This window comes from Dipodomys ordii, unplaced genomic scaffold (assembly GCF_000151885.1).
Source record: "Dipodomys ordii isolate 6190 unplaced genomic scaffold, Dord_2.0 Scaffold14, whole genome shotgun sequence".
NCBI lineage: Eukaryota > Metazoa > Chordata > Mammalia > Rodentia > Heteromyidae > Dipodomys > Dipodomys ordii.
In genome coordinates this window covers 14,092,158-14,101,653 of record NW_012267230.1, presented here as the reverse complement: position 1 = coordinate 14,101,653, position 9,496 = coordinate 14,092,158, and the positions used below count along the sequence as shown (strand labels likewise).

The window sequence follows — 9,496 nt, the reverse complement described above, 5'->3', positions numbered from 1 at the left end:
AAAAAAAAAAAAAAACACTAACCAAATTATTCTTTATTATTGCAGTAACAGAGATATCTGGGCTGGGGCAACAGTGGCTCACACCTGTAATCCTAGCTACTCAGGAGGCTGAGATCTGAGGATCATAGTTCAAAGCCAGCCCAGGCAGGAATGTCCATGAGATTCTTATCTCCAATAAACCACCAGAAAACTGGAAGTGGTATTGTGGCCCAAGTGGTAGAGGGCTAGCCTTGAACTGAAGAGCTCAGGGACAGTGTCCAGGTCCAGAGTTCAAGCCCCGCAACCATCCAAAAAAGAAATGAGGCTGGGTGCCAGTGGCTCACACCTGTAATCCTAGCTACTCAGGAGGCTGAGAGCTGAGGATCGCAGTTCAAGGCCAGCTCAGGTAGGAAAGTTCATGAGACTCTTTATCTCCAATTAACCACTGAAAACTGGAAGTGGCGCTGTGACTCAAAGTGGTACAGTGCTAACCTTGAGCAAAAAAGCTCAGAACAGCACCCAGGCTCTGAGTTCAAGCTTCATGACTGACAAAAAACAAAAACGAACTCAAAAGAACAAGTAGCACAGAACTCTCAGATGCCCACGGACATTCTCTGTGCAGATAATGTTCCTGATAAGACAAAAGCTGAGAGGCAAAGCCTTACCCCTGGGACTGAGGCCATGCTGCTCATCTGGACAGGGTGGCTCATGGGGGAGGCAGCACGTGGACCCATCGGTGCTTGTGGCAACTGGACATTTCCCAAAGACATTGGGTTAAATGAATTCATCCCTATAAACAGTGACATTTCATTAGGAAAAACCACCACAGAAAACAATTACAACTCATTAAATGCTAAGATGGAGCACAGTCAAGTATATGACAGTCAAGTGAGTGGAACCCACTCAACTGAAGAACAGACTTTTCCCTACCCAGGGGAAATGGCATTCCCGTGACAGGGGTTGCATAGGAGGGCTGGGAGCAAGTCAGGAAAAAAGACACTAGAGCAGGTCAGGATGAAGCCAGGTGACATGTTCAAGAAACCAAAGACACAAAGCAAGCAAGGATACTGTGAAGCAAGAAGATGCTCTTCTCATCTATGAAGACAGCTCAGAAGGCCAGACTCTCAGTGAACCCCATCCTCAACAACCACTGGAGCATCAGGCTCCCAAGCTTCACAGCTGTATTACATTTATTGTTAGAACCTCTGCTAAGATTCAAAACACAACTGGAGTATTTAGAAAGCATCCAGGAGCCGGAGCCAAGGGTTCTCCTCCTCAGCCTCTGGCAGCTCATAGGAACATCACATCACTGACAGAGACTTCAGCAGCTAGAATTATCTCCACCACAGTGGCTAGTTAGTTCAACTCCTGGGGCTTGAACTCAGGGCAAGCACTGTTCCTCAGCTTCTTTTCTCAAGGCTAGAGCTCTACCACTTGAGCCATACTGTCACTTCTGGCTTTTTTCTGAGTAGTTTATTGGAGATAAATAAGAGTCTTACAGATTTTCCTGTCAGGCTGGCTTCAAACTGCAATCCTCAGATTTCTGCCTCCTGAGTAGCTAGGACTACAAGCGTAAGACACTAGAGGCTAGTTAGTTCTTACTAATTTTTTATAAAACTCTGCAAACTTTGGGCTCTAGACAAAGCACAGTTTAAGTTAGTCTTCAGACCAACACTAAAATCTAACAGAATCCTTCAAGTTGTTTCTAGAAGGTGTTTCCTTAACATTGGCTGCAGCCATGAGAGGATTTTTAAAGAGCAGTCCTACCTACATACAGTGTACCACCTTCAGAGACTAGATATGGCATTCTCAAAGAACCAAGGGCTAACAAGACCCAAGAAGACTTTCCAGGAAGCCTGTAAGCTTTTCCTTCTTGAGAGTTATGTGCAAGTACTAAGAAAAAGCACCTGAAGAAATCCACATTCACAAAGAACTCCACTTACTAGAGAGGCTGGTAAGTGCTCACCTAGAAATTGAATCTTCCAATCACCTACACCTAACCAGCTGTCTTGTCACATTCCAAACCAGCAGCCTATTCCTATCTAGACCAAAGTTCATGACATGCTTATACACAGCATTCAGCCACTATCTTATGGTCCAATTGTCTGACTTCTTGGTTTCTTTCATCTCTCAAATCCAGTCCATCTAAACAAGATGCTGGTGACTTTATTCTATGTCTATTTCAGTATGCAGTACCACTACCACAACTTTCAACAACTTACCTTCCCTGCCAAACTCTTGCACTAAAACAAGAATCTATTTAACATCATGACCTCACCTCTCATCCTAGACAAATGTCCTAACTGTTCAGGTCTCAATCTGTCAAGAGTTCAAAGGCTTCCAAATGTCCTTTGGCCCTGAACTCCCAAACAAAAGAGACTCTAGAATCTCAAACCTAGAGGGAACCTATGAAACATGCTCAGATAGCTGCCATCTACCAAACTGGTTTGGGTCTCTGCACACAGCCTCCTGAAATGACACCTACCAGCCCGACTTCAAGCCCATGCATTATCTGGAACCATAGGCATTTCTTCCTCATCCCCACCACAGGTACCCCCACAACCACAGGATTGGGACTCCCATGTTTTTCTCTGAGCATTCAGACATGCCCTGACTCATGTATAATACTGCTTTTTGGAACTTTCTCTGGTAAGGTCTACCTGTTCATTAAAAAATTCCCAACCCTACTTCTGATCTCTTTGGAGAGCTATCCTATATTCTCTAAATTTCCAAACAGAAAAGATTCATACTACCTAAGGACTGAATTCTTCTTAGCAAAAAGGAATGGAAGGAAGCCAGGTGCTGGTGGCTCACACCCATCATCCTAGCTACTCAGGAGGCTGAGAGCTGAGAATCGCAGTTCAAAGCCAGCCTGGGTAGGAAAGTCTGTGAGACTCTTATCTCCAACAAACTACTCAGAAAAGGCCAGAAGTGGTACTGTGGTTCAAGTGGTAGAGTGCTACCTTGAGCACAGAGAGACTCAGGGCTAGAGTACAAGTCCTGAGTTCAAGTCCCAGGACCAGAAAAAAAAAAAGGAATGGAATGAGTGTATCCCTCCACCTACTGGCAAAGGCTATCAGGATATACACAAGGAAAAGGGGGGAAAAAAAAGAGGTTCTGGCTGTTGAAAGTTAAAACTAAATATTTTTACAACAAATAGTTAAAATACCTTGAGAAACCTGCATCCGATTTACTGGCAGGGGTAGAGGTCCATCTATAGTGGAAAATAAAAAACACAAATACTGGTTATTTAAAATAACCCTTGATTTTACAACAAGGAATTTCCTATGAAGGACTTCAAACTTCCAAGGGAACCTAGTCAATGAGTCCAAAAGCACTGTGCTCTGATGCCAACACATACTTTAAGACCCTTCCCATGACAGAAACTCAATGCCCCTGCAGGCCACTACCACAAAAACAGTTTCAAGTGCTGATTTCTGGAGAATATAATTCTGTACTATAAGGCATGCATCCCAAACAACGAAGAAAAAAGCAAACAGGCTAAGGGCAGGTAGAAGGAAAGGTAGTCCTTACTTGGAGGTCTCACAGACTGAGCTGGTGGGATTACAGGAGGCTGAGCCCCGGGGGCTGGTAAAGCTGGCTGGTTTCCCAAGATGCCTTGCTTATGTAAACGCGACCTCCGTTTTTCTTCTAGTTCTTTTTGTATTTTATAGATTTTCTCTGCTAATAGATGATAATATTCATCCTAAAACACAATAACATTCAAAATCAGGCAATTAAAACTATTCAAAACAAGTGATCTGTTTAGTACGTCCTAATTAGCAACTTAGGGCCTCTTGCAGGTGATATCACCACTTGAGTCATACCCCTAGCTTTCCCCACCCACTGCTGCTGAGATTCAAACTCAGGGCCTGGCATATGCTAAGCTGGTGGTCTATCACTGAACTATATCTGATCTCATTTTTTTTTTAAGTATTAGAATCAAAAGTAAGCATTTAGCATAAGGATAAGGATCTTTTTTTTTTCTTAATTCCTAATGATGCCTGTGTACCTTTTTTTTGTCGGTCATGGGGCTTGAACTCTGGGCCTGAGCGCTGTCCTTGCGCTCTTCAGCTCAAGGCGAGCTCTCTACAGCTTGAGCCATAGCACCACTCCAGTTTTCTAGTGGTTTACTGGAGATAAGAGTCTCATGGACTTTTGTGCCTGGGCTGGCTTTGAACCGTGATCCTTAGCTCTCAGCCTCCTGAGTAGCTAGGATTACAGGCGTGAGCCACCGTCCCCCCCCCCTTTTTTTTTTTGGTCAGTTGTGGGGATTGAATTCTGGGCTTGGGTGCTGTCCCTGCGCTCTTCAGCTCAAGGCGAGCACTCTACCGCTTGAGCCACAGTGCCACTTCCAGTTTTTCTGGTGGTTTATTGGAGTCTCATGGCCTTTCCTGCCGGGGATGGCTTTGAACCAGGCTCCTCAGATCTCAGTCTCCTGAGTAGCTAGGATTACAGGAGTGAGCCACCAGTGCCTGCATGTGTACCCTTTAATTGTGACTTTATTGGGTCCTGTAGATCATAGAGGTTCCCCACTTCTGTACAAACCAGACAGAAATAGTGTTTTCACTTTATGACACATTCAACCACTTCCTGCTGACCTACCCTGCTGTTGGCAGACTCATACATGTCTCCTTCCACTTTCTTAGCGTAGGCAACCAGGTTCTCCATGCGACGGTCCTTCAGAGCTGCAGGGTCAGGGGTTGGGAAGATGGCTTGGACACTGAAAGGATAACACACTCTATCAACCTACTTTCAAGGTGGTCACATGAGAACCAGCAAAAACCAGGATCAGCAAATGGACTAACTGTGGTAACTGATGAGCAAAACCCCAAATCTCTCAGTGTTGCTATTAGTCAAAAGTCTTTTTTCTGTTAACAACATGGGTCATTTTGAAAATATGACTTTAAATGCTTACTTTTTAAAGTATTCTTTTTTTTTGGGGGGTGGGGGGTCGGTCATGGGGCCTGAACTCTGGGCCTGGGCGCTGTCCCTCAGCCTTTTTTTTTTCCCCCCAGAGCTGAGGCTCGAACTCAGAGGCTTGCGCTCGCCAGGTAGGCGCTCCTCCGCTGAGCTTTTCAGCTCAAGGCTAGCACTCTATACAAAGAACTAGACTGCCCAGGGTAAAACTTCAATTGCTGCTGTTCTAAGAGCAAAACCGGGTCTGGGGAAACCCACCTCAACTTTGGAGGCCACACCAGTCATCCTTCCAATGGGGAAGGGCTGGAAACAGAAGGCTGTGAGTCAGGATTATTTGTCTTGACAGTTGCAGTGGTTTGCAACTTTGTGTATTAGAATTACTGAACATTTTTTTGGTCGGTCGTGGGACTTGAACTCTGGGCCTGGGCGCTGTCCCTAAGCTTTTCAGCTCAAGGCTAGCACTCTACCACTTGAGCCACAGTACCACTTTCGGCTTTTTCTGCTTATGTGGTGCTGAAGAATCGAACCCAGGGCCTCATGCATACAAGGCAAGCACTCTACCACTGAGCCACCTTCCCAGCCCTATTCTTTTTTTTTTTTTTTAATTTTTTATTGTAAAGATACTATACAGAGGGTTACAGTTACATGAGTGAGGTAATGAGTACACTAGCCCTATTCATTTTTAAGAGGATCAAAATAAGGACAAAAACCTCTAAGAAATCTATTTGACTAACATCACCTTCAATTGAGGTAGCTTATTTTGAAAAGCTAACTTTCTGTGTATTAACTAACTGTATGATGCTATTTATACTCATTCCAATTCCCCCAATTTTTAGGAGTCTCTACAACTATAGTTCTGAATTACAGAATAAGGTAAAGCTCTTGCTTGAACCAGTCCCAGAGTTCAGAGGTTCAACTGCAGCTTTAGCTCATGCCCTTCTGTTCTATGATACCTGTACCCATCCATGGAGGACCAAGGCTAGGAGACCCAATTTTCCCAGGCTCTAGCAGTGGTAGTGGCTTTCTAACAACTACTGATCCTCTGTGGCTCTAGGGCACTGTATCACCTGGGAGCCAGTGGACAAATGTGGAACAAATCAGAACTCTATGCAGCTGAAAAGTCGCGTCCATACTCTGTCACCGCGTCGGTACGTACAGTTTGTGCACCAGGTGGCTCCGCAGGTCCTGAGTGACGTGCTCGTGCCAGCCCTTCCGGACCCCAGCGCTGGAGGGAGGCGCTGCTGCAGGCACTGTGCTGAGGCTTCCAAGGCTACCCGAGCTGGAACCATCAGTCATCAGTGGGCTGAGGGGGACAAGAACAAGGACGCTTCACCTAGCTAGTCAAGTGTCTCAAACACACTTAGATAAAGCTATCGTCAAATACATATAACTTAAAAAGATTAAGCTAACAGATGCAAAAATCCAACAAAATTCAAACTATGTTTATTCTGTTGTTTATTTACTTCCGATACTGAGGCTTAAACTCAAGGTCTCACTTTTTTTTTCTTTTTGGGTCCGGTAGTGGGGCCTGAACTCTGGGCCTGGGCGCTGTCCCTCAGCTCTTCAGCTCAAGGCTAGCGCTCTACTACTTGAGCCACAGCGCCACTTCCAGCTTTTTGCTTATGTGGTGCTGAGGAATTGAACCCAGGGCCTCATGCATGCAAGGCAAGCGCTCTACTACTGAGCCATCTTCTCAGCTCTAGCCTTACACTCTTACTTGGCCTTTTTACTCAAGCCTAGCACTACTTGAACCATACCTGCACTTCCTGCTTTTTACTGGTTAACTGGAGATAAAACTCTCAATTTTTCTGCCCAGGCTGGCTTTGAACCTTGATCCTCAGATCTCAGCTTCCGAAGTAGCCAGTATTAACAGGCGTGGGCCACCAGCATCCAACATGTTCCATATTTATAATTTTTTGAGGAGGAGGCTTAAAATTAGGACTCAAACTTGGTAGCTGAAGCTTTTGCTCACTGGATGGTGTTGTACCAGCTGAGGCATGCCTCCAACCCCTACATTTATAATTTTATGTTATTTCTGTCAGTTGTGGGGCTTAAACTCTGGGCCTGGGTGCTATTTCTCTGCTCTTCAGCTGAAGGCTAGCGCTTTACCACTTGAGCCACAGCACCACTTTCGGTTTTCTGGTGGTTAACTGGAGATAAGAGTCTCACAGACTTTCCTGCCCAGGCTGGCTTTGTACTGTGATCCTCAGATCTCAGCCTTCTGAGTAGCTAGGATGACAGGTGTGAGCCACTGGTGCTCAGTTATATTTATAATTTTAAAGGAGAAAAATGCCATTCTTTCCTGAAACCCTTTACTGCCACACAGTGATAAAAGACCTAAACTAATGTGATCCTTGTCCATTTTCACGTACACTTATCCCTCAGACAAGAACTGACTGAAACCTTGATCTTACTTGGAAGCACCCAACGAAGTTGGAAGAGCTGGTTCTGAAATCAAGTTTGGTGGCTGCTGATCTGTTGTTATTCCCCCTGCTGGAATGTTCATTGGGTTGTTTCCTTCAAAGACAAAGAAAAATCAATCAATCCCTAGATTATAATATATACTTCAAAGTTCTTATAGTAGATAAACAAATCACCATATAAATAAACAATTCATATGAGGTATAGTAATAAAATATACAAAAAAGCATGATAGAATTTTGAGCTACATTTCAGTAATCTTGGCCAACTTATTCAAATTCCATTGTTGACTCTTTCCTACTGTACTTTGTAACAAAAAATAAAGCATGCTCTGGAGGCTACTGGTATCTTAAATGTACTCTATTGCTATAGAGTGAATTATAACAGCTCATTTGCAATGTCCAAATTTGGTTCTGTTACATTAATGTCAAACCTAGCCAACGAGGCTGACCTGTCACATACATCTGTGTTGGTTTTTATTCTTTTTAATGTATCATAAAAGAAAGTCACATACAAAAAATGAAGAATAAAAATGTAGATGGCCACCAGAGTGGTGGTGGTCGTGGTGGCTGCCCGGCCATGGGCAGGAGCATGCTGGTAGGTGGAGTGTACCTATATCTTGCAGAACCAGCGAGAGATAAAGATGCAGTCTTTCCCCAGCCACCTGAATAATCTAGTTTTGTCTGGACTCTTTGAACACGCACTAAGATAGTGAAGAGCCAGGTAAAAAGCAGAGACTAAGAAAAAGATTAATGAGGAACTCAGTGATCTGGTCTGAGACCCTCCAGCACTATGTTCTACAGGTGCAGGTGGGGATGACATGATTCACTGCCGAGCCACAACTATGGGACCTAATGACAGCCCATATCAGGGTGGTGTATTCTCTCTCTCTCTCTCTCTTTTTTGGTAAGTCATGGGGCTCAAATTCTGGGCTTGGGCACTATCCCTAAGCTCTTCAGCTCAAGGCGAGTGCACTACCACTTGAGCCACATTGCCACTTCTGATTTTCTGGTGGCTTATTGGAGATAAGAGTCTTACGAGGGGGAGAGGGGGCTGGGAAGGTGGCTCAGTGGTAGAGCGCCTGCCTTGCATGCCTGAGGCCCTGGGTTCGATTCCTCAGCACCGCATAAGCAAAAAGAAAAAAGCTGGAAGTGGCGCTGTGGCTCAAGTGGTAGAACACTCGCCTTGAGCTGAAGAGCTGAGGGACAGCGCCCAGGCCCAGAGTTCAGGCCCCACAGCTGGACCCCAACCCCCCCCCCCCCCCCCCCCCGCAAAAAAAAAAAAAAGAGTCACGGACTTTTCCTGCTCAGGCTGACTTTAAACCTCAATCCTCAGATCTCAGCCTCTTGAGTAGCCAGGATGACAGGTGTGAGCCACCGACACCCAGCTGGTGTATTCTTTTTGACAATTCATTTTCCTAAAGACTACTCCTTCAAACCACCTAAGGTTATATTTACAACAGAATTTATCATCCAAATTTTAACAGTAATGGCAGCCTTTGTCTTGATATTCTGAGGTCACAGTGGCCTCCTGCTTTAACTGTTTCCAAAGTTCTTTTATTCATTTGTTCACTGCTATGTGATCCAAACCCAGATGACCCCCTCGTGTCAGATATTGCACAGATCTATAAAACAGACAGAGAATATCTCGGGAATAGACTCAGAAGTATGCCAGGTTATGATACCTTAAATTCAGAATAATCTACACTATAGCTGGAGTAAACCTTAAATTACTGTTCCTTTTTTAATTTCCTATCTGGCTACTCAACTATCAGACCTCATGTTTTTTTTGGTTGGTTGAGGGGCTTGAACTCTGGACCTGAGCCCTGTCCCTGAGCTCTTCAGCTCAAGGCTAATGTGCTACCACTTTGAGCTACTGCACCACTTCCAGTTTCTTGGTGGTTAGTTGGAGATAAGAGCCTCATGGACCTTCCTGCCCTGGCTGGCTTTGAACTGTGATCCTCAGATCTCAGCCTCCTGAGTAGCTAGGATTACAGGCGTGAGCCACCAGCGCCCAGCATCTTTTTTTTTACTTTAATATTTTGTTTACCTCCCTCCATGCAGTCACATGTTCATCTGAGAAAATTTAATATCTTCCAGCTTTGGACAGCTTTTAGAGACTGCAAAGTAGTTACAAGAAAACAGTTGTCCAAGATTGAGTAATTTTTTAAAAAATT

General features: G+C 44.6%; 1 protein-coding gene and 1 pseudogene across 1 annotated transcript in view; one reads left to right on the top strand and one right to left on the bottom strand.

Annotated features, from left to right (window-relative positions):
* Positions 1–9,496, bottom strand: part of Crebbp (CREB binding protein) — a 115,382-nt gene that overhangs the window by 42,597 nt on the left and 63,289 nt on the right. Inside the window, exons 7-12 of the mRNA XM_013011223.1 lie at positions 7,314–7,416; positions 6,056–6,202; positions 4,585–4,702; positions 3,514–3,685; positions 3,149–3,193; positions 645–769 (exon numbers count right to left, since the gene is read on the bottom strand). Of these exons, the coding sequence (XP_012866677.1) occupies positions 645–769; positions 3,149–3,193; positions 3,514–3,685; positions 4,585–4,702; positions 6,056–6,202; positions 7,314–7,416 (710 nt within the window). The remainder of the gene's footprint in view (positions 1–644; positions 770–3,148; positions 3,194–3,513; positions 3,686–4,584; positions 4,703–6,055; positions 6,203–7,313; positions 7,417–9,496) is intronic.
* Positions 8,066–9,001, top strand: LOC105981805 (annotated as a pseudogene).